Here is a 26,771-nt window from a genome sequence, read left to right on the forward strand (position 1 = left end):
AATTTATTAATTTACTGAAATATAAAATTACTTGCCACTGTTTTAATTTTTATTTCCACACGTAAAATACATACACCAGCATTTCTTCCGCCATATTTAAGTTCTTTTTGATTACCTACTGGTTCGCAATGAGATTACCTATATAGGCTATATATCAAACAAAAAGACGTGAATTTAAAAATGTCGCTAAAATCTACGCTGGCGACAAACAAGCGTATCCACACCGCAGTTAACATTTGTGGAGCAACACTATAGATAACATTAGATAGCTTACCTAGGCACTTACTGTTGCCCAGGGTTGCCCCACAGTTGCTCCACGAAAGGTAACATTAGATAGCTTATCTAGGCACTTACTGTTGCCCAGGGTTGCCCCACAGTTGCTCCACGAAAGGTAACATTAGATAGCTTATCTAGGCACTTACTGTTGCCCAGGGTTGCCCCACAGTTGCTCCACAAAAGGTAACATTAGATAGCTTACCTAGGCACTTATGTTGCCCAGGGTTGCCCCATAGTTCCTCCACGGAAGGTAACATTAGATAGCTTACCTAGGCACTAACTGTTGCCCAGGGTTGCCCCACAGTTGCTCCACGAAAGGTAACATTAGATAGCTTACCTAGGCACTTACTGTTGCCCAGGGTTGCCCCACAGTTGCTCCACGAAAGGTAACATTAGATAGCTTATCTAGGCACTTACTGTTGCCCAGGGTTGCCCCACAGTTGTTCCACGAAAGGTAACATTAGATAGCTTATCTAGGCACTTACTGTTGCCCAGGGTTGCCCCACAGTTGCTCCACGAAAGGTAACATTAGATAGCTTATCTAGGCACTTACTGTTGCCCAGGGTTGCCCCACAGTTGCTCCACGAAAGGTAACATTAGATAGCTTATCTAGGCACTTACTGTTGCCCAGGGTTGCCCCACAGTTGCTCCACAAAAGGCAAAGATAACTGCGGTGTGGATGCACCTTGTGATCCGACCGATGGAAAGCTAACACCTGTTTGTATTTTTTAAATTGTACCATCGTCCACACTGGTAACTGACAATTGTGAGCCTTATTGGAAGGGTATAAGGTTTACCGATGGTCAATTAAGGGTGCCGTTCATCGCCGACCCTACCTGTCATCCAACATGACATTTTGACACGCGCGCCGTAAGATAATATTGCAATTATACCGTATGTTGTGCCGATGCTTCAAATATTGACTAAATATTATCATAACTTTAAAAGCTTATATATAATATGCGAATATGCGTTTCGTTCAGAACCGAATGAAGATGTATAGTTAAACATTACGTATATACTAAGGGCGTCCGCTATCTGGCTGGCGCGGGTGCACGGAGCGTGCAGTCGCACGCGTCCGCGCCAGGTAGAGTCTGTGCGGAAAGAGAAGAGTCGTGAAATGTATGGGATCCAATACATTCTACGACTCTTGTCTTTCCGCACAGACTCTAACATTGCTCATCTAGGTATCTTTCGTAAGCCCGCTCACCCGCTCCGTGTAACCGCGCCAGCTAGTGGACGCCCTTAAACGTATTTTTTTTTCCAAATTCAATTCAAAAGCCGTTGCATTGTGCCATACACGCCAAATATCAGTAAACAACAACCTTTTCGTAAACCACGATGCCATGGTTTTGCCAAAAAAATATCAACCGACTGTGCTAACGTTAAGTTAACTTAACTTACACACATTGATACAGTGAAAACTTTCCGTATAGCTTGTACGCTAGGGTTAACCTTAGGTCAGAATTTCCCGATTGTTCCAGAATGTTCTGTGTGAAGCGCTGCGCGCGCTGCGGGGCCGGCATCACGGCCAACGAGCTGGTCATGCGGGCCAGAGACGCAGTCTACCACCTGACGTGCTTCTCCTGTGCGGCCTGCGGGAGTCTGCTGTCGAAGGGGGATGTGTTCGGGATGAGGGACAACTTGGTGTACTGCCGGCCTCATTATGAGCAGGACTATGATGATGATAGCGTCTATAGGTAAGTAAAGGCATCGCGGCCAATGGTCATGCGGGCATGAGATGCAGTTACAAGAATCACTTTATGGGTCAAAATCGCATGAAAGTGCGTTCAGTAGTTTTTGAGTTTATCGCGAACATACAAATTACAAACACACAAACAGACAGACGCGGCGGGGGACTTTTGTTTTATAAGGTGTAGTGATAGTCGGTAAGGTTTAGGCGGAGTATGTCACTGTCTTAGGACGTTACGTCACTTTCTGAGATCGTCACTTTCTGAGTTCGTCACTTTTTTAGCATGCACGTGGAACAGTGCGCCTGCACGAACAATGGATCATAATTAGCATTGGAACCAGCAATCATAATTATTAGCTGTACGGCATTCGGCCGCTTTTATGTATGACGTATGACATATATACAGGCTGTTTTTTTTTTTATTTGCAGTATTGCTTTTGCAGTCTGAATCCGGACGTCAATGACAGTTTCCCGTTATCGTCTATAGATTCGTATTTCCCTTCTATGGCCACTGAAAAAAACACCCTGTATGTCATGCATTTACAAAAGCGGCCGTATGCAGAGCCCGTATCATGAGTCACTGATAGTGTCAAAACTGACATATACGCTATCGAGAACGTAATTTACTTTCTATACAGCTCGTTCACACTAATATGCGAGTACGAGCGAGATGTATAGAAAGTAAATTACGTTCTCGATGGCGTTTATGTCAGTGCCAAACTGATGGTAGCCGTACAGTACAACTAATATGATAGCTGGTATCTATTGTTCGTGCAGACGCACGTTGCACGTGCATGCTAAAAAAGTGACGAACTCACAGAGTGACGTCCTAAGAAAGTGACATACTCCGCCTAAACCGTCGGTAATCTGTTGTTTAATGTCATAATAGTGTGATTGTATAATGTCCCCAGGTGCCAAGAAATGGACAGCGAAGGGTCTCCCTCCCAGTTCTACGGCGGCCCGAGCCCGAAGGGGAGACCTAGGAAGAGAAAGCTCGCCCAGTCACCAGACGACATGCAGGTTCAGACCATGAGGATGGCCAGTACGGCGCTAGGTTAGTAAAGGGGAGGGGGGAGGGGAGACGGGGGTTAGATAGGGAGACCTGGGCTTAGCCAATATGACAATTTTAAGGATGACACGCTAGATCGGGCCGTGCCCCGGCCGAAGCGTCCGAATATGTCCTTACATACACGCAATATGTTTTCGTACATTACATCACGGTTATACGTAAAGTGTCATTCAATAGATAACTTGCTATATAACCATGTAAACAAAAGTTACTAGTAAATTGACATTCAGTGTGAATTTTAGTATGGCGGTTTTTTTACATAGTTAGAGTCTGTGCGGAAAGAGAAGAGTCGTGAAATGTATGGGGCCCAATACATTCCACGACTCTTCTCTTTCCGCACAGACTCTAACTAGTTTTATTGAATGACACTCTAGAGTTTAATAGCGTTCTACGGTATCTTCAACTCAATTATTACAAACTGGGAAATAACTTTATTTACTAACAAGATAATTATATACAGTAGTATTGATAAAAGAAATTAAAAACTAGCTTAAATCTAAAATAGGCCCTTGAGGCATTGTACCAACTGGCGACATTTCCTCGCTGTATAGCAATGCTGATACGTTGTTCGATCGTACGGTGTCGTACGTTCGGTCGGTGTACTTCGGTCACCAGTTACGTCAACCAGACGCTTCGCGATTTCTGCGAACAACTTATGCGCGCTGGGACCCCATGGACCTAGAGTTTCAACTCCAAACGGTACAAAATGGTACTCTCTACGGAGGTTCTTATATTTGCTACGTTTTAAAATTTCGGCGCTTTCCGATTATACAAACTGTGACGAACTAAAAAAGTATCCACGCCGCCAACGATACACAACTTTACTATAGGCTCGTCTAGATGCCGCTTAAAATTTAGCTGAAAACCTCAAAAAGGAAAATCGCGCCCCACGTCCCAAATGTCAATTCATCCCGTCTGAACCTACTAATGAATAGACGAGACACTCCCAAACATACACCCGTCCCGTTCTAACACTCAGCCACCCAGTTTGGGTGAAGAGTACGGGTGTAGTTTACTTCGTTCTGGGCTAGGTCGGGGTTGTTTTTCATGGCTCGCCATTGAGAGCGACCCGATTAAGCTTCGGGACAGTTATTTACCGTTATAGCGTTTGATTGTGGGGATTTTTTGTGAAATATAATTGGTTGTGAAAAATGTTTTTTCGGATTTTCGGGGTGATTTAAATAGTAAAAGCAATAATATAACTCTATTTATTAATCGACTTCCAAATCTCAAAAGAAGGTTATCAATTCGGTTGTGTGTTTTATTGTTTTTTTTTATTTTTGTTATCATAGCAAGTTTTATGGACAAAGAAGACTGATGTGCTTCGGCACACATATTTAAGAGTCACACGAGCATAGCGGTCACATGAACATTCAAGGGCTTGTGCACAAATTACGCGAGGTTCGATAGGGAAGGGGGGGGGGGTCACGAAAAAATCACGACAGATCACGTTGGGGGAGTGGGGTATAAGGACACCTCACGTGTATTTTAGCCAAAAACCTCACCAAAATATCACGAAAACACCTCGCGTGATTTGTGCACAACCCTCAAGTTACTTACTCCTATATTTGCTTACCTATGTTTGGGTGGTAGTGGTCGCTACTCACTAGATTTTATAATACAATACAATACAATAATGCACAACACAATGCTCTTTATTGCACACCTCACATAGTTTACAATAAATAAATATTATAGGGCATTCACACAGATTGACTAAGTCCCACAGTAAGCTCTTGTGGGTACTCAGACAACGATACATATAATATACAAATACATAAATACATAGAAAACACCCAAGAGTCCCAAGACTCAGGAACAAATATCTGTGCTCATCACACAAATAAATGCCTTTACTGGGATTCGAACCCAGGACCGCGGCTTCACAGGCAGGGTCACTACCCACTAGGCCAAGCCAGACCCAGTCGTGAACAACAAATGTAGAGTAACATAAACAAAGATCATTGGATAGAGGTACCAACAGGCGGTCTTATCGCTTAAGAGCGACATACAGTTAAGGAGTTATACATAAGTACTATAAGTAGCGAGTAGAACAAAACTTCTACTCAATGCTCAGTACACAGCACTGGCTCTTGTAATAATAGCGTTCAGCTCATTTTGAGCACCTCGCCCGCTAAGCTACAGTCGCCATCAAATATATCTGAGCGGCCAAGAGCTCACAAACATCGGAATACGCCTGTACTTACCTACTGTAAAGGTTTTGGAGTGCGTGTTCAGATACTTTTAAGCGCCTCGGCGGCTCCAACACAGAGTGGCTAAAAATAACTGCATTCTCGTTGCCAGAGAGGTTTTGGGTTTGGGATTATACTGAGCAACTTTTATTATGGGACCAATGCCGAAATCGCGCGAAAATTAGGCTGTTTCATACATTTTTGCTGGTCCATTTTCTATGGGAGGGAAAAACATCGCGCTTTCGGGGTTGGTCCTATACTAAAAGTTGGCCTCCCTGGCAACGGGAATGCAGTTATTTTTTAGCCACCGTGTGTATCTGATGGCGACTGTATTAGTGTAGGTACTTGTTTGCAAACACTGCTAAAATCGAACCCTTTTTACTGCCGTTTAGAATTTTTCAAGAGTTGACTAGTAAATTTTTCAAAAAGTGCTATAACCCGCATCAACTAGTTGACTTACAACGTTTTTCTTCTAACACCTTATTAGCTTTATTGATGGTTCGGTACACCGATGTAGATACGACACGACCTTCATATTCAAGAACGTCGTAACCGCCATTAACTTTGTATGAGATTGCGCCGTTTTTAAAGTTGTTTATAACAAGTGTGTGCTGTGACATCAGGGCTCTTGAGCTCTTGTCTTTTTAAAGCCACGTTTTTTAGATTGATAATGAAAATGGTGTTATGACACGTTTTTTGACTGCCCTCTCTATCGAAGTCCCCATGTATTTAGGTACTTGTATACAAGCACAAAAACAATTAGGGCCCGGTCCCACTAACCCGAGGTTAACCCCTTAACCCAGTGTCAAATTGTATGTAACACTAAAAATCGGAAAATTATTTATTGGCTTAACACAGACCGACACAGGTATCACTGGTCGTGGTGGCGCCTCGGGCTAACTAATGTCCCAGCTAAATATCAAAACAGAGATTTGTGAGACTACCATACCCGATGGAAAGTATATGAATAAGTTTGGGGTAGTTTGGGGGGGAGGGGGTAACCTAAACTAGTCGTCTGGAATAATATCTTGCACAATCCTTACTTATAAATTAAGTTCGAATAAAAATTACATAAACAATTACAATAACAGAACAAATCACTTGAAGTCCAAACCCGCCAGTTGGCGACACTCATAACAAATAACAAAATGATAAATATACTCCTAATAGTACATTCTTTGATCAAAAAGATAACTGACGGCCCCACAACGGCCTAAAACTAAATTTATAAATTTTTTGTGACTTTTACTTTAAACCGGGCACAACGCAACAAACGTCACACGGTTATAAAAGCTAATTTAATAATATTAGAGAATATAATCGCGTGAACAGAAATAAAGTTGAGTCTTTATAGTTTTTTGAGTAAAGATTCATACATCGCTGGCGTGTGGTTGAGCAGCGAAGTGGATCGACCTAATTATTAAGTTTATAATTAAATATATTGGACAGCCAGAGTGATTTAAGTTGGGTGTTGTGTAATTATTTTTTAGTGTCGGTTTCTTACAATTGGTTTGGATAACGGATAATTAATATTATTTATATGGGATTATTTTGGAGTTGTGTTTGTGCATTTTACAAATAAGTAAGACAGATTTAAAATATTCGATATATATCGAATACTTATGTCATATACATATGTATATTGCAAATTTTTTCAAAAACTTCTAATTGATATTTAAAATATGTATATATAATTAATTGATTGAAGTACTTGTTTTTTTACACAACTTTGGGAACAAATCAAATTATTTTATTAAATATTTCGATTTGTGTTTTTTTAAGTAGTCACACTTCTATATATAAATTATATACTGAAAATAGATGGCATATATTAAAGAAAAAGCGGCCAAGTGCGAGTCGGACTCACCCATGAAGGGTTCCGTATTTAGGGGATTTATGACGTATTAAAAAAAAACCACTTACTAGATCTCGTTCAAACCAATTTTCGGTGGAAGTTTGCATGGTAATGTACATCATATATTTTTTTAGTTTTATCATTCTCTTATTTTAGAAGTTACAGGGGGGAAGGGACACACATTTTACCACTTTGGAAGTGTCTCTCGCGCAAACTATTCAGTTTAGAAAAAAAATATATTAGAAACCTCAATATCATTTTTGAAGACCTATCTATAGATACCCCACACTTATGGGTTTGATGAAAAAAAAATTGAGTTTTAGTTCTAAGTATGGGGAACCCCCAAAATTTATTGTTTTTTTTTTCTATTTTTGTGTGAAAATCTTAATGCGGTTTACAGAATACATCATCTACTTACCAAGTTTCAACAGTATAGTTCTTATAGTTTCGGAAAAAAGTGGCTGTGAGATACGGACGGACAGACAGACAGACAGACAGACATGACGAATCCATAAGGGTTCCGTATTTTGCCATTTGGCTACGGAGCCCTAAAAAAGTGGCACATAAGCGTTGCCGTTGACGCCCCTTGGTTTTAGCAAAGCAATAGCACTGCCAATCCATGTTACTATTTTATTCAAAACCTTTTTAATTTTAATTTTATTACACCTGGCACAATTGTATATTATTAACATTAATATCTAACACACTATAAATATAAAGTATCTTCAAATGATATCAAGATTATCCTTATTTTTCAATTTCTCGGCTGAGGCGCTTCGTAGCTAATTAGCTTAAAAATAGACAGCTGATTTGCCTTTAGATGTTATCTTACAACCTTCTAACAAAAGCTTAATTACATAAGTATTCAATTAAATATAAGCCCTTTTATTAACTTAACTATTATACATCAAGTTTTTGTTAATGACCACTGACCACCCTAAACGTTTTAAGTTTTCGGTGTTTCGGGGCTATTAGAAACATTTGTCTTTCAATTATGTTTATTAATAAATACAAATGATGAATGACGTTCGTTTTTTTGTTAGTTTACGATGGGTTTTGATGTAAACAGCGTATAAATATTAAAATATTTTATTCAAAATGTAGCCATATTTTTTTAATGAATACTTGATAGGAACATACTGAGCAACTTTTACTAGGTATGCTGGGACCAACCCTAAAATCACGAAAAAAAAATACCTCTTCCGCAGAAGACTAGCTTAAGGGTTGAAAAACACCCTGTACGACACACTCATATTTATGTAAGTCCTACTTTAATTTGTCTTTTCCAATATAATATTTAAAACTTTTGCGTTTTGAACACATATTAACTCACATTTATAGACGGGTCTATCGCGAAAATTATTTTATTACTTACCTTTATTCACCGACGACGTTTCGACACAGGATTCACTGGTCATGGTCGCGGCTAACTGATGTCCCAGAAAAATGACAAAACAGAAATAAGCTATACCCAAAAAAAGTTAAAATATTTTAAGTAGATATTTTTGACATTCGGGATCACGACCCCAAAACCCCCCAGTACTAGACGGCAACTTTCTTTTAACATTGGGAATCGCCCACAAAAATGGTCTTATTCAAAATCATTAGATTATTAACACAGTCAACTCCGACGAGTCGTAAACCTTATTGCTAAGATAATAACGTCGACAAGCAATCAGTTTGTGTAGTGTGCTAGTTCACCGTGCAACCACATCCCAGGCGCGGGAAGTCTCAATGCGGTTTGGTTCGCTTTTTGCTGTAATCTTTGGTTCCGGCGGATGCTAGGACAATGGCATGGCATAGGCACAAGACTGTTTCAAGAAGGCAGAGAGGCCAATTCGAACGAAGGTACATTTTAACATCAAAATATGTATTCGCGCGTGCGAAAAGCGCTCGTGGCCTAGCGTTAAGAGCGTTGGACTTGCAATCCGGAGGTCGCGCGTTCAAACCCCGGCTCGTACCAATGAGTTATTAGAAACTTATGTAGGAAATATCATTTGATATTTACCAGTCGCTTTTCGGTGAAGGAAAACATCGTAAGCAAACCGGACTAATCCCACAATAAGGCCTAGTTTACCCTCTGGGTAGGAACGTCAAATGTCAGTCGCTTTCGTAAAAACTAGTGTCTGCGTCAATTCTTAGTATTAGTTGCCAAGCGGACCCTATAGGCTCCCATAAGCCGTGGCAAAATGCCGGGATAACGGGAGGAAGATCTCCGAAATATATCCATACTAATATTATAAATACGAAAGTGTGTCTGTCTGCCTGTCTGTTACCCTTTCACGCTTAAACCGCTGAACCGATTTAGTTGTAATTTGGTATGGAGGGAGTTTGAGTCCCGGGGAAGGACATAGGGTAGTTTTTATCACAGAAATCACCTTTTAGGGGGGTGACAAGGAGGGTGAAAGTTTGTATGGGGAATCCAAATTGTTTAAACTATAGTCTCCTTCCAGAAATCCTCCACCGCGGCGACCTGTCTTCCTCGATGGAGTCCCTGGCGTACGACTCCGGCGCAGCGTCCCCCGGCTCGGTGAGCAGCACGCGCACCAAGCGCATGCGCACCAGCTTCAAGCACCACCAGCTGCGCACCATGAAGTCCTACTTCGCCGTCAACCAGAACCCTGACGCGAAGGACCTGAAGCAGTTGGCGCAGAAGACGGGGCTTTCCAAGAGGGTGCTACAGGTACTTATACTGACTATACAGGGGTTAGCCATTGGACAAACCCTGAAATCCCACGATGTGTACCTGTGTATCTGTCTGTGGTGTCGTAGTGTAGGTCCCAAACGGATGAACCGATTTTCGTTTAGTTTTTTTGTGTCATAGATAATTTTATCCCGAGTTTTCTTAGCCATGTTTCATGAAAATCTGTTCAGCCGTTTGAAGATCATCCGCTCTTATAATCTTATAGTCGGGGGGTTTTTTTAATTTTTAATTTTGTTTTTTTTTTTCAATATCGACAACAAAAAGAAACATACTGTATTAATCATTAGCAGTGCTTTTGACAATTTGTTTTAAAATGTCCGCTGGTCCCTACAACTTTTTATACGGTTAATTCGCTTTACCACTCAAAACATTTTTTTTTTGCGTGGTCCTTCAAAATCTTCTTAAGCGGGCTTAGAAATTTCTTAGGTGGGTTTAAAAAAAAAGGTTAAATTACTAATTTTGATGAAATAAAACTGTTAAAAAGGATTATATCGCGTATATTGAATTTATACACATCCCGACTTTTCGAACCCTTTACAACGTTCGTGGTCATACTAATTTTGATACCTATATATTACTAATAATAACTAAATATGTATAAAACAATCCGAAAAACATTCCCGTATCGGGAATTGAACCCGAGCCTCCAGGGTGAAAGCCAGGTATCCTAGACCGTACAGGATTGGTGTGGCGATGCGAAATTACGGTACCAGTATCACAAAACAATTGGCGTCGTACAGCGCCATCTATTATTGCAACTGTCTATCCGGGGCTATTTTTAACAGACTTCAAAAAAGGAGGTTATCAATTCGACCGTTTTTATTTTATTTTTTGTATGTATGTTACCTCAGAACTCCGTCATTTTTAAACCGATTTGGAAAATATTTTATTTTCATCAATATACTCATTGCATTTTATAATAAAGCTTGTAAAAGTAGGTACCTATTCGTAATATTATGATAGATTGATAACAATTGCCGTTTCCTGTCAAGGGTTTGTGAAGGTATGTAAATAGAACCCTAATTTTTTTTTCAATACTTCAGAAGGCACCGCAATGTTTTTTAAACCTACATTTTTTTAGTTTTTGTATTTTTAAGCTAATAATTACTTTTATTACTGCGAATGCGAATTAACATATGTTATTTTAGCTGTCGGAACTCTCTTACCTATTTTTGATGTCCGTCGTTCTCATTTTCAGTACAGTCAGTAGCAATAGTTCCTAAGCGGGCGAGGTGTTCAAAATTACCTTGACGCGCTCTTATTCTCTTAGCAATAAAGTCGCGTCAAGATCATTTTGAACACCTCGCCCGCTTGACGACTACTAGTATTAGTGTAATAAGTAGTTAGAACGCCATTGGAAATCGTTTAAATAACCTTCCTTTGGTCCTAAATGCGTGTAATCCGAGTTTGCTTTGACCTCCGGCATCAGCAATAGAGATACGAGAGCGATAGAGATAGAAACAAGCGAGTTACGTGTACGATAGAGATAGAAACAAGCGGGTCACGTGTACGATAGAGATAGAAACAAGCGACTCACGTGTATGATGGAGATAGAAACAAGTGAGTCACGTGTACGAAATTCCTCGTACAAAGCGTCCTTTTTTAGGGTTCCGTAGCCAAATGGCAAAAAACGGAACCCTTATAGATTCGTCATGTCTGTCTGTCTGTCTGTCTGTCCGTCTGTCCGTCTGTCCGTCTGTCTGTCCGTCCGTATGTCACAGCCACTTTTCTCCGAAACTATAAAAACTATACTGTTGAAACTTGGTAAGTATATGTATTCTGTGAACCGCATTAAGATTTTCACACAAAAATAGAAAAAAAACAATAAATTTTTGGGGTTCCCCATACTTCGAACTGAAACTCAAAATTTTTTTTTTCATCAAACCCATACATGTGGGGTATCTATGGATAGGTCTTTAAAAATTATATTGAGGTTTCTAATATCATTTTTTTCTAAACTGAATAGTTTGCGCGAGAGACACTTCCAAAATGGTAAAATGTGTGTCCCCCCCCCTGTAACTTCTAAAATAAGAGAATGATAAAACTAAAAAAAATATATGATGTACATTACCACGTAAGTGGGAACCAGGCACAAACCTGCGTGATACATACTGCACCAGCTGATCACTACATAATAGGATGCGCGTGTGTGTGTGCGCCGCCTGGCAATTCACCACGGCAGGAGCGGCGCACGCACACAATTATAGACAATAGGCGCGTGTTATCGCTTATCAAATCTGTCGACTGGAGTGCGGGCCTCGCTTATGAGTGCCCCGAACAGGTGGTAGATTTTATTATTAGCCAATTTCAACGCATTTATAAAGACTGCGAAATAGTAGTCAAATCAAAGCGCGGTTATATGAGAAAATCATGTGAATGGGCAAATAGTAAGATTAAATTTATGAGTAAGAGACGAAACGAACTGTTTAAAATCTGGAAATCTGACCCGCACAATTTAAATAACAGAATAATATATAATAAATACCGAAATATGACTAATAAATATATAAATAAGGTTAAAAACCGATATTATCTAAATAAAATAAAGGATAATTTTAAAAACACTAGAGTAATATGGGGAATAGTCAACGCGTTATGTGGGAACATTAGTAAATCAATAGAGGACATTGTTATACGTGCATTTCAGTGCCAAGAAAAGACTCTGGCTTGTAACTTTGCTAAAGAATTTCAGCGTAATCTAGACTCAATTACACAAATGTGCAACACACCAATTCTAAACGAATCCAAATACTGTAACAAACCGGATGTAGTCATGAGATTAGGAAAAATAACAAATGACGTGACAAATAAAATTATAAGGAAACTTAACAAAAATAAAAGCCCGGGCTACGATGGAGTTCGAGCCGTAGATATTAAATACATTGCAAATGATATCACGCCTTTAATTACACACTTAATTAATACATCCCTAAATTCATGTACTTATCCAGATATATTAAAAATAGGAACTATCCGGCCGGTACATAAAAAGGGTTCAAAAACCGACTACAATAATTATAGACCCATCACAATACTTTCGTGCATTGACAAAATAGTCGAACGTTATGTAGGTGATAAAATTAATTTATTTTTACAACAAAATAATATTATTAACAAAAGGCAATTTGGCTTTCAAAGAAACAAAAGTACTGTTCAACTTTTAGGTCAATTTTGTGATGAAATAAACGGGCACTTGAACAAACAAAGACATATATTAGTAATTTTTATTGATTTTAGCAAAGCTTTCGAAACTTTGTTGTACAATACCTTATATAAAAAACTTGAACAGAATGGAATTCAGGGTCCCCTTTTAAAATGGTTTACAAGCTACCACAGCAACAGAGTTACCGCAGTTAGGCTAGGAAACTCTTATAGTGACATGATAAAAACATCAAAAGGCACGGCACAAGGATCAATAATTGGGCCGACCGAATATATTTTATATGTCAACGACATGTGTAATACGGTCGGAGAACAGTATGTGTACCAGTTTGCCGATGACACTTGCATAGTGGTTGCGGATAGGGATCTAAAGACTGCCTCACAAAAAATTCAAGATATATTCGACACCCTCTGTAAGTGGTCACATGACGTTGGCCTAATCCTGAATGCGGATAAAACGAAGGCTATGCACATACGTTCTTCACATAACAAACTTTCCTACATTCCAGTAATTAAGGCACACTCACACAGTTGCCTACACATACAACACATAAACTGCGACTGCCCTACTATAGATTTTGTGAAAGAACATATGTACATTGGTTTATTAATTGATTATCGGTTCAATTGGCAACCACATACTGAATACGTATGCAATAAACTTAGATCTGTCCTAGGAAGGCTAACAATTTTAAGACATAAGATACCATACAACACCTTACGAATGTTATACCTCTCTCTGGCTGAATCGGTAATACGATATGGGCTAAACAGCTACGGAAGATCATATAAAACCAATCTTGCTAAAATATATAACCTACAGAAAACACTGTTGAAAACCATTGTGCCTAACAATATAAAAGCAAAACATAGTGATGGCTATTCCCACCTTTTCCAATTTTGTAACGTGCTTCCCGTACAAAACCTAGTCAAGTTAGCAATGCTTAAAGAAAATTGCAAGGATAATATATCTGATTTAAAAGAATACAATCGTAACAGTAGGTTAAGAGGTTTACCTCACTCACATCGATTTATATTACCACCAACAAAAAATGTCTACGGTATGAGAACCAACTATTATTTGCTTCCAAAAATATTAAACACCCTTCCGAAATATTTACAAGATTTATACCTAACCAATCCTGAATCAAATAAAGATGTAAAAAAATACCTGTTATCATCTAGTAATTATGATTATATTTTATAAAACGTAACTTTAATGTAACATATGTACAACTTTATAACATAAGGACCTATGTAGTGCATTTAGTCCGAACTCTAGCTGTAAACAAGCCATTTTTGGCTTAGCAGTTAAGATACATGAAACTCTGCGATCCATTTAATTGTTTAGAACTTTAATAAATGAAAAAAAAAAAAAAAATGTAAACTTCCACCGAAAATTGGTTTGAACGAGATCTAGCAAGTAGTTTTTTTTTAATACGTCATAAATCGCCTAAATACGGAACCCTTCATGGGCGAGTCCGACTCGCACTTGGCCGCTTTTTTTAATTTAACCCTGGTTTTCAATTAATTGCAGTCTTGATAACGGAGTTTATAAATTATGTAGTTCTAAATAATTCCCAAACATTTTATTAAATTAAGGTGAAGTGAGTTCAGAAAACGGAGTTTTAAAATATTCGTAGCGCTTTTTTGGATCACCGTACGGCTGCCATGAATGGTATAAGCAATCTTGAGGCCTTTTTCTACGGAACTCAACGATTCGAATCCTAAGTTTTTGACTTTCGCTCGATAGAAAACAATCACGAACATAGGTCTAAAACGGACTTGAAATATTCGTAACAATTTTGGCACAAAAGATAAAGATATGAAATTTGCTTCTAATAACGCGCAATCTTATTCTTGATGGAACTCAGTGATTCCTTTTTTTTTAAATTGAACATTAAATAAATATATTCAAAGACATGATATCAGCGGTCCCGTGCACGCAACTTCTTTGATTCAGATGGCCGCTGGCCTCGGACGAAAGCGGACGCATCGCGCTTTGGAGCTCCATGACAGCTTACTCTTGACAAATAAATCATGTACGTATACGAAAAAGTATACCAGTAGACAGTTTGTATTAAAAGAAATAGGGTAAATAATTATCATCACGTAGAGCTCGAGTTTCATTTTAAATTAGATTTGCTGTTATTTACGGGGCATAATGGTTGAAAAACGCAGTAAACTAGAGACAAACCAAAGAAAGTCTGCAGCGCTAGATTAAAAGTAGTTTTTAAAAATCAGTATGCGACAACACCACAGAAAATGGATTAAATAGTCTTGATACTTGTGAAATTTCTACCATATTTACCGTCTATGAAAAAATTAAGCTGTATGCACAGCTTAATTTTTATGGTAAAATAAATTTCATTCCAACAATAGATGTCACTATTAATATGTAGACATATACTAATATTGATAAATAATATTGGAAGAATGTGACATTTGGCTTCATCAAAATTAATAAGCTTTTGTAATATCCGCGACGGCGGTAAATAGGTACAGAGGGCCTACCGCGAACACCGAAGCGAGCATCTTTCTCTTTTACTCCCATTAAGGCGTAATTAGATTGACAGAGAAATTGCCCGCAATTTGCGAACTAAAGTTTTCGGAAAAACGAAATAAACCATTAAAACAATAAACATATATTAAAAATTAATTTTAGCTTTAACTAGTAGGTACCCATGCCGTGAGCATAAGCATGGAGGTTGTGGGTTCGAGCTCAAAACACGGCTAGTACCAATGAGTTTCTCGAAATGTTAGAGGAAGTTCATAAGTATGCCTATACCTATTAGGTGTGTTCAATTTGCTGTGAAACCTTTGTCTAAACCAATATTATATTATCTAAGTAGGTACATATGGTGAAGTATTAAGATGTTTCATTCCACTTACCCGTCATCAACTCCAAATTTTGTAAACATTGTCGTTTTTCAGCTTGAATCGCCTCGTGCTGACTTTTTACAAGTGTAAAATTATTCGTCACGCGGAAAAGTAACTCCCGCACGCCGGTTTTGTAAGGTTTCACCATGTTTATTCCGTTCATCACAAAACACAATGAATATTTAAACGATTTTGACAAACACATACCATAGTGCATGACGTTTACTGACTGCTTAAAAACATTGCCATATGTAGTTTTTTAATTCGATGTCAAATTATTGCGCTGCAGACTTTCTTTGGTTTGTCTCTATCTTAAAACAATACGATTACAATATCATTTAAGTAATTTGCTCCTTGAAATTCCGCTTAAAATGAAAAAAGTTTGAAGTATCATTTTAACTGATTGGAATTAATTTTCATTATGCTGGTATTAATATAGCGTCATTTTAAAAACATTCCTACGTGACTTCTGTACGTCAATGAACTGTGATGACAGATGACAATTTTGTGATTTTGTATTTATGTTAGAGAACTTTTGTTCTTCAAATATTACCTATTAACATTCAGTGCCGATAACCTATCGGGTATTTTATGATTTCGTTCCCAGGCCGGACGACCCGATAGCCGACCCGAACGTGGTACTACAGCTTTATATGACGACATTTTTGCGGCCTATTTTGTTGCAGTTACATGCTGTTCTGCAAACCTTCATGAAATCAAGAAAAAATAAGCGGCTATGGTCTAGCCTCAGTCCTAGCGAGTTTTTGCGGCTTTTGAGACCGAGATATACTTACCTACGAGGCTTACAGGCTGGTTTGTGTTTGTGGTTGTTTGGATACATATAAACAGTATTATACAAATTTACTAGGTACCAAATAAACAAAGTTCAAGTTCAATGACATCCTGAGCATATTTAATTTTTATACCACGTCGATGACAAACAAGCATACTTACGTCTGATGGTAAGCAGTCTCCGCAGCCTATGGACGCCTGCAACTCCCAGAGTTGTTACATGCGCGTTGCCGAGCCTATCACTCCGTACCCTCGTTGATAACTGGCCACCTTACTCACCGGCAGGAACATAACACTATGAGTGGGGTAGGGTCTAGTGTTATTGAGCTGCGGTTTACTGTAAGGTTGAGCTCTGCTCTAGATCTGGAATGACATCCGCTGTGCTGTGCCCTACCAGTAGGTGATGATATTCACAGTACCCATACCTCTCTTTTGGACGTAGTTCAAGGACATACCCTCTGTCCATATACCTTAAGTATTTGAAAACAAATTAGAATAATTATCCTAAAGCACCCAAATATAATTTAAAAGTATAAGATAATCTATATATGTAAATGCATATACAATGTTTGCGTAATTTTAAGATTTTTTTTCAGATTAGTTTACTTTTTACTTTAGTAATAAATACATACAAACATGAACGCTGAAAACAATACACTCTTTTTGTTTCGGCAGTCGTGTAAAAAGCGGTACCTACCGTACTGCTTACACCGTAGCTAAATCAGTCCCCGCTTAGTGCAACATTCTATGTATATCAAATTTATCTGCAATCCTAATACATACAGTAAGTAAGTAGGTAGGTTACATTTCTACATGTATAAAATACAATTTACCTACATTAAAATTTTGATAATAGTACCTATTTTCCACCCGCCAATTTCCACCCTGCCAGGACTTTATTTATTGATAAAGATAAAGAAATGTTTATTTGCAAAAATGTAGTAATGCATAGGTGGACAGTAATTCTGGATGCGTACAGTTCACTTGTAGAAGCATGCAATTTTTTCTTATTAGCTAGGTACAGTCACCTGGAATAGTATCGATACCTTTGGGTTCAGTTGGCGTAAAGGGCAAAATTTTAGTATTCATAAGACGCGAAAAACAGCGATTTTTTTTAAATGTTGATATTTATATAATATTTTTGTTGTTTATGAAGCTACATTTTTAATGTGTATTAGAAAAGTACTCAAAATTTTAGTAACTTTACCCTGAATTAGCAGTCATTGTATGAATTAAATATGAAAGAAGTTACTCAATGTCCTTTACAATTGGTCAAAATCACTATGAATGTCTTTTACACCCATACATTTTTTTGGTAATTTAATGTATCTTGTTTAGTAGGGGGTCGTAAGTGACATTCTCAGACTATTTTATTCCAAATTCGGGGTGTATTAGTTACCAGTCACGGTAGTCACGTTAATGAAGACAGTAAACTAAATATCCCAGTGCTTAATGCTAGCCGCCTTATACAGGGTGGATTTTCTTTTTAGGTCAGTGAGGGCAGCTACCAGATCCCGTGCTGCTACGAGAAAACGGTCTTAGAAGACTTTCCTTCGATTTCAAATTAATGAAGATTGGCTTTTACAGATTTTGGAAAAAACATACAGGGTGCGAGAAAAAGGAAATTTTTGACAAACCTTTTTTTTATGCCAATCGATCCCATTCCTATTGAGAATCAAAAGCTTGTACGCAATCAGAGAAAAAATCCGGCTAGAAAAATCCCAAAAAGCGAGGAAAACTTTTCCCAGACAATTTGTATGACAATGAAAACTTTTATTTTTCACATGCTATTTTTGGATTCCAATCGATTCCATTCCTATCCAGTATCAATAGTTTCCTAGGGGGTCAAGTTACGGTAATGTACTAAAAACTACTAAGCCACAAATTAACTGCAGCCTATGGATCAACTACACTAAACGGGCTCTCAGCGCCCTACGCGTCCAATATAATAATAGCTTTAGGATGCTGTTGGGGCTGCCGCGCCATTGCAGTGCATCGGGAATGTTTTGCGAGAGACGTACGGATGGCTTCCATGCCATAATGCGCAAGCGCGTTGCGTCCTTGGTGAGGCGCCTGCGCGGCAGCCCGAATAGCCTCCTTCAGACGGTGGCAGAGCACCTAGACGGCCCTTTCCAGCTTCACTGGGATAAGCTGCACAGGGCGTCTATCTGACTGTTTTTATGTATTATTAGTTTTAATTTTTAATATTATATTTTTTACTTATTGTTATTGATTTTAATTTTAATGTACCTATTTATATTGTTTTTATTCTAATTTTGTTAATTAATTTGATTATTGTGTAATTATGGATCACTTATCTGAAATAAATGAATTTATTATTATTATTATTAATAAAAACTTTTTCCATACATTTACTAGAGTCTGGCTAGCCAAAAGATAGATAGCTTTGTTGAGAGATATTTCATTGTTGTATCACCAATTGCCTATGATAGAAAAAAAACTAAAAGTCAGTTGTCAATTTATGTCATTTATTCAAATTGTTTGGGGTTTATAATGGGTTTATTTTAAATAATATTAATAATGTCTATACTGAGTGAGGTCCGCAAACTAATATTTAAGCTCGTAAATAATTACGACAATGTGCGAAGTCGACGTGTAGCGTTGTATGACGAAAAACTGCAATGTTTACAAGTCGTAAGCAAATGTAAACAAACTAGGAGGTTGGGGCTCTATAAATATTATGATACTTAGCATTTAAGCAAATTTGGCATAGTACTTATGTATTTTTGGTGATGGAATAATAATACGGTATCATCGAGCTAGGTCTTATTTACACTACATTTAATTTTTCGACTTGTTACAATGGTATATGGTGAGAAAGTGTTAACATATGTGTAGAAATTATGTGACCTGATTTTGAGTGCACGTCAACGTATATTTAACTTATATTCTTAGGTACCTTACGTGTGCACAGAAAATGTAAAATGTTTTCTAGTATCAAAAATATAATTCCTACTACAAAAAGTGTGACCAGCCCAAGATTTTTTTAATTTCCCGCCAAACATTTGTGTAATATTTCAGTAGCCAGACTCTATGGAGAAAACGTGAAATAATTATTCACAATTTTCTATCTCGCCCATCAGTCCTACAGCATTGTCTTCGTACAGTATTATGGTCCTTAAATGTAACAGGGCTCATTGTGAAACAATTAAGTAAACGAATTAATTAAAACCGATTCGGTCTTTAGTCATTAAGTATTAATTATCAGTTCGTCCTGATATGTTCCAAACTTTGTGAGTGTGTTTGAAACGAAGCATTGTTCTTTATTTCAACTAGTTATTGTAGCCGAGCTCAACCAATGACACAAATAATTAAATTACCCACAAACAACAACAACTTCCACCGCTCAGAGACGGAAAATAAACAGTCATAACATAACCCTACGCCAGTCAAGCTGCGTATCCGATGAGAATCAGGAAAGCGACGCAATGGGCAGTCGGTGATACACATGTTTCGTTCTCCTAACCAACAAGAAATGCGAGCCGGAAAGGTTCAGAGTGTATTATGCACAGGCTAGTATGTTGTCGCAAGACTATAAGAGATTACACTGCGAGTAAAACAATAATAGTTGGGGGAAAAACATTTGAATGGCAAACATTATATTTTGGTAACAAAGGACTCATAAAACTATTCATTAATTTGGCATTATAGACCTTTACGTCCATAATCAAAGATAACTGCGGAAAAAACTCTTAGCGTAAATGCTTTCAAATTTAAGGGCAAAGATTACATTATAGTAATAAAGGTCACAGAAAACGACTTATTTGATATTATACACCGCTACGTCCATGTTATTTGTTTTAAATTTAGAGTTAAGAAACTGATTTGTGGTAGTAAACGACAGAAATATTAGAAAATTCCTTTACAACCTGGTTCACCTCGTATACTTATGGTTAAATCATTTTAGGGCGGGTCGTAAAGGGCAAGTAAAATAATATCAATAGGAAAATATGTCCTTTACGACCATCTTGACGATACGACATGGAAAATTTTATTATCATGACAAATGACGGGCTTAAAGGACGACAAAAGACTTGTAAGTCCTTTACAATAGTATTAATATTTAGTGGTAATAACTAGGGATGTACCGACTAGTCGGGAAAGCCGACTATGCGGCCACATTTGTAGTCGGCGATTAGTCGGCGACTAGTCGGCAAAAAAGGCCGATTAGTCGGTCTATTATTAATTACAGAAAGCAGGACATAAATAAAATAAAAAGCCAATATTAATCAAATGTTACATGCCCATTTTACTCAAATACGTATTTAGGTTACAAAATGAGCTTGTGTTCATATTAAATTCATGTATAGGTAATTATGTAGGTGTATCGTCGCAGTAGCATAGAACATCTTTCAGTTGATATTGAAAGCGCCACGACGCAAGGAACTTGAATAAATAAATCTACTACAGTTGCCATACATATATAATCTTTATCGGGAAGTAACGATTATGAATTTGGCCGACTGGCCGACTAGTCGGCTAGTCGGCCAAAACCATAGTCGGTACATCACTAGTAATAACCTTTACGATACTATCTTTGAACTTATAATTTATAACTAACTGGTCATTTACGCCCCTTGAGCTAAGCTGTTTTTGCAAGCTCATAGTGTAAAAATTGGGTCGTAAAAGCAACTTTTCTCGAAGTATCGAAATTTTAACTATGCAGAACGCCTAGAATTCTGAAAAAAAAATGTATACATAACTCATTTTCGTCAAACTGTCCTTTGCGCCAATTGAATCCAAAGGTATATATATAGATATCTATCTCTTTGAAGGCCGCAAGAATATGTGACGCGCTCTTATGGCTCTACAAATAAGGTCGTGTCAGATATTATTGAGGCCTTTCGTTGTGTAACATATTATTGCAGGTGACTGTATTAATAACTAAATAATAATTATATACAATTTGAAGCTAAGGTAAGTTATATACTAATAACATCATCGGAATACACATATGAGTTCATTGAAATTGTCATTGAATTGATTTTGCGCCTTATCGAAAGCCGGACAGAATACAGTTGGTACCTAAATAACGTATTACCTACATCTGAAGACTTCTGTATTTATTCGGTTTATTTAGTATGCGCAATGCGTATCTCAACAACAATCAAATGAATTAGATTATTTACATTTAAGTACGTCACGTTTGACATTAACAGACAAGGAAAGCAAGATAAAATGTATTGTTTCTCTTTCTTCTTTCAATGGAACGCTTTTACAGTTCCTGTTCCTCTAAAAAGGCCAATGGTTAACACTAAACTCAAAATGCTCTCATCTGCATCTTAAAAAAAACAGCTTGGGTCACTGACCTGTCCCAGTAAAGTGAGGTAGTGTGCGTGAAGTGTGCTTGTGTGTGAAATGGGGTAATTTGACAGAATCTGAAAATTTTCCCCGGGCATACCTCGCCTTAATTACCAAATAGAAATCTTACAAACATTACATTAAATAAACACTTACATTAAAATTAGCTATAAACTAAATCTGGGTCTATCGCGAAATTTATTTTATTTACCGACGTTTCGACACAGCTTTCACACTTCGGGAAATAAAGGTACTTAATAAAATAAATTACGCGATAGACCCGTCTATAAATGTGAGTTAATATGTGTTCAAAAAGCGAAAGTTTTAAATATTATAAAACTAAACTTAACAAGGTCACAACTTAGTCAAACAACTGGTCCCGCGTCCTTCCAGACGCAAAGGTGCCCATCACGCCTGCAGCATTGCCACGCTGAGTCGCGATAGACAGCCTCTGCATCAGGAATGACCCGAAACGAGGATCATGACCTCTCCCTTAAACGCTGCCCCAATTCGCCAAAGAAAATTTTGGCCTCAGCACACCAACACCCTACGGACACAACACACACCGGACGTCTTCACTGCTAACGGGACAAAAATATTATTAGTTCTAAATATAATTCCTTTTCCAGGTATGGTTCCAGAACGCCCGCGCAAAATGGCGTCGCAACATAATGCGGCAAGAGACCAACCCCACCCCCCACTCCATCCAGCCCCCCACCCTCATGCTGGACCTGCAGGCCCTCGACGAGAACCACCATCCTGTGCCCTTCACCGACATGTACTAATGACGGTGGGCAAAGATACATTTTGGGGCAAAGTTGTATGTGTAAACGAGCATGAGTATATCGGAATTATTGTGGGCAAAGATACCATTTTTGGGGTAATTTTATGAGCGTGCCTGTCTGAATGTGAATGTATATGAGTGAAATGAACTTTTATTTGTCATACCTTACTTGGTTACAAGCTGTATGATGAAAGTCTTTAGAACCAAACGTTATGTTTGAAGAGCCCATTAACGATTCAACGTGCACACTAGCGCCACTGCTAAATAATCGTAATAATTTAAATTTAACGAAAGATATTTTAAAAAAAAGGGGCCGCTACGTACTGTATTTTGTATTTAAGTACCTTTTGAATTGGTACATGTAACTAGTTTTTATGTATGGGAGCCCCTCTTCAATATTTATTTTATTTTGTTTTTTTTTAGTATTTGTTGTTATAGCGGTTATGTTCCTGTTAAAATTTCAACTGTCCAGCTATCACGGTTCATGAGTTACAGCCTGGTGACAGACAGACGGACAGACAGACAGCGGAGTAATAGTTGAGTACGGAACCCTAAAAACCAGTTTCATAAGTTACTGTAATAACATTCCTTGTTACACATTAGTACCTATACCTATGAAATAAAACATAATGTCATCCCAATCCAATCCTTTCGGAATAGTGTGTTTGATAAAAGATGGCCACTCGTGTATTTATACTCGTATAGGTATTTATTGTAATGTACTTTATGTACTTTTTATAGGTAGATATTGCCACTCTCGTAATTTTTTGCAAAATGAGTATGGTAATTTACAAGACGGAATTATATACTTACTTATAAATAGTAAAACAGTATTAAACCTAGCTAGATACATTATAGTTTTCACAAATGTAATCATAAATTAGTATTCCTAATAAGCTCAAGTTTCGACAGGATTATTACTTACAGTACAGTTTAAATTATCTTTAGTATTTCTAGAATACCATCTATTTATTTATGTTCCTGTAAAAATAGTACCTACTGTCATAGGTCATTTAGCGTAGAAAGCCTAATAATATCATGTTTGTTCCAATAGTTTTGATTATTATGTATATAAGTGATACTAGTCATGTTATTAAAACACATACTAAGCCAATTAGTAACCCGTTTTAGATATAAGTAATAAGCCGAAAGCGACTCTATAAAGAGTAACTCATGCTAGAACGGATCAGGTCCGGGCCGTGGCTTCTGGCACTTCGTTTTCTATGACGGTTCTTTTTCTATGGAAAACATCACGTGATTATTGCCATAGAAAAGTAAGCGCCGGAAGCTCCGGCCCAGATACGGCCCGGTCTAACGTGAGTCATCCTTTATATTGGTGCCGACTAATAACAGTAATATAAAATGAATTTATTGGTGTAGTGTAGACATTAAGAATATTGATCTAGATCCTCATAGTTTAATTGAACATGTAAATATAATATATTGTAACGAGTAGAACCATGTAGTGTGAGCACGAGTAAGGCCCCAGATACACTTGTAAGCTTTAAATGAGATAACGATATTCATCTCTCATTCTGTAGTATAGGTGTGTCCCTACTTAGGTAAGTAAAACACAGTGTATCTTAGGCCTAACTTACGTCATGTCGTAAGATGTCCCTGCCTTTGATGTGAGTATTTTTTGCAACACTTATAATTGGTACAGTTAATTGCTTAAGTCCCTACAGTTGTTTTAAATTTTTTTGGTTAGGTACTTTTGTAAATGATGTTGCACTAATGTTTTGAATGCTCGGTACTTATAATATGTAGAAATAAAATAAAATAAAATGTTACAATTGGGCAAAGTTCAGACTAGAAAAATGGGTACAATGGGCAAAGACGAATTATATAGTTAATACTTACATATATATATTCAGTTTTTACTTTTGAAGGTTTTTAAGTATTTTACAGTACATATGGTTACTTTACCGCACTAGTGCGATATGTAATTACCACAGTACGCAACTATGTCGAAAATTTAAAGGGCCCATGTACTTACTGTACCTACAACGTTGTACGATACATGTGCGAGTAGGTAATTCGCTTTCCCTTCGGCCGTGTTTTAATTTATCGCCACTCTTTTCGAATTTCCTATTTTTCGCACTTGTATCGTAATGTAGTATAAATTGATAATTATTATAACTTACAAAATGCATTCATATCAATTTTAACTGTTTAGATCGTAGCTTTAGAATTACGGAAACCTATTTATACATGAAAGTTTAATATATTGATGCAAAACATTTAAACAGTTTTAGTTAAATTCCGAATAGAAATATATGACTCTCTGCTCAAGATCGAAACTCACATTAAAGTATAGACGTGTCTATCGCGAAATTAAAGTATAGACGGGTCTATCGCGAAATTTATTTTATTAAGTAGGTACCTATATTCACAAAAAAAAATATCTTTGACGTCGATTGTATTACCTACACCAAATTCAACTGCAACGGCGTCGCCAAGCTCTCAATTCCTCCCCCCCTCCCCTCGCCACACTCTCGTTTTCTCATTTGCTATTTTGGCCCCTTGGCCCCTTGCCATTTTGGCGCCCCTCTTGCCATCCGGCGCCTAGAGCGGCCGCTCCACTCGCTCTACCCTAGATCCGGCCCTGAGCGGGCGAGGTGTTCAAAATTACCTTGACGCGCTCTTATTCTCTTAACAATGAAGCCACGTCGAGATCATTTTGAATACCTCGCCCGCTTAGCAATAGGCCTTCGATGTTATCAGAAAGGTATTGTAATATCGGAGAGACAAAGATGTTCACAAATATCTGAACAAAGACAATCATATCCAGACATTATAAATGCATATTCAGATATTTTTGAGCAACTTGGCCGTGCCAATTTATCTGATGGCGACAGTACACAGCCCTATTCTAAGTAGCAGTCATAGTATATTGTGTCGAAGTCTAGTCAAAGGTCCCACTTTATCGCTTACCATTAAGGACGAGATTTGCTTGTACTTTCATACGAAACACCTGTCAAATAGTCCGTATGGCAAGCGACAATGTGGGACGTTGCTCGGAAATGACACATATAGACTTTGTTATTTTAAATATTTATTATCTTTCGCCACATCAAATTAGTGTTTCCCGTGAACTGAGAGGGACCCGGCCCGGCCCGGTAGCTAGCTTATTAAAATGTCTACGTTGGTGATAAATATGGGTCGGTATGCTAACGAGATGACTCGGTGATGAATCTATTTCGACCACAGACAAGAGAATAATACAAATATTTATTAATGCCTAGAATGGTTAATATTGCTGCTTAAGAGCCCATCAACGTGCACACTAGCGCCACTGATAAATAATTTTGATTTTTAAAATTTAACGAAAGATATTTAAAAAGGGGGCCGCTACGTGCTGTATTTTGTATTTAAGCTTTTGAATACATTAAACTAGTTTTTATGTTGCTGGATTCGTCGGTCTGTCACCAGGCTGTATCTCATGAACCGTGATATCCGTTGCCGCTGTAACAACAAACACTAAAAAGTACGGAACCCTCGGTGGGCGAGTCCGGTTCGCACTTGTCCGTTTTTTTCAATTTGCCAAGAAAAGTTTAACCAGCTGTCAACCGTCCGTCAAGCTGATGAACCGATTTAAGTGTGATTAATTTCAAACGTGTCTTGAATCTTGATGTTTTTGATAGGTAATATATGGTCCTTAATTATGTTTGTTTACAGTTATCAATGTTATTATTATATTAGCTAATTATGTTTGTTGTACCTACGTATTACGTACCAATAATAACTCTTTGGATCTCTACAGTCAAGTTGGTACTCCAAAATAAAGCGCTAAGGGTCCAATAAATCTAAAACGAGTCTTGGGATATTGACATTATGCCAAAACAAAGGGCCCAAGGCGGAGGGTTCAGGAGCCCAATTAGCGAATAACTGACCCTCATAATGTATTTGACAGCTATTTTAAAGGAATTTTAATCAAGAACTATATCTCTGTCTTGCCACATTAATTTAATACCTAATGATGTCGATTTCTTGTCTAATAGGGAATATTACGCGAAATTCTGCGTAGGAACGCGACTCTCCC

At 37.8% G+C, this 26,771-nt stretch overlaps 1 protein-coding gene across 2 annotated transcripts in view; it reads left to right on the plus strand.

Annotated features, from left to right (window-relative positions):
- LOC134660920 (LIM/homeobox protein Lhx9-like) overlaps positions 1 to 22,740 on the plus strand; it is a 34,956-nt gene extending 12,216 nt beyond the window's left edge. For both annotated transcript variants that reach the window (XM_063516802.1, XM_063516803.1), the window contains exons 4-7: positions 1,761 to 1,976; positions 2,881 to 3,023; positions 9,539 to 9,768; positions 22,575 to 22,740. In XM_063516802.1, the coding sequence (XP_063372872.1) occupies positions 1,761 to 1,976; positions 2,881 to 3,023; positions 9,539 to 9,768; positions 22,575 to 22,730 (745 nt within the window). In that variant the 3' untranslated portion in view covers positions 22,731 to 22,740. The remainder of the gene's footprint in view (positions 1 to 1,760; positions 1,977 to 2,880; positions 3,024 to 9,538; positions 9,769 to 22,574) is intronic.
- Positions 22,741 to 26,771: the final 4,031 nt, after the last annotated feature.

The sequence above is a fragment of the Cydia amplana genome, chromosome Z (genome assembly GCF_948474715.1).
Source record: "Cydia amplana chromosome Z, ilCydAmpl1.1, whole genome shotgun sequence".
NCBI classification, from domain to species: domain Eukaryota; kingdom Metazoa; phylum Arthropoda; class Insecta; order Lepidoptera; family Tortricidae; genus Cydia; species Cydia amplana.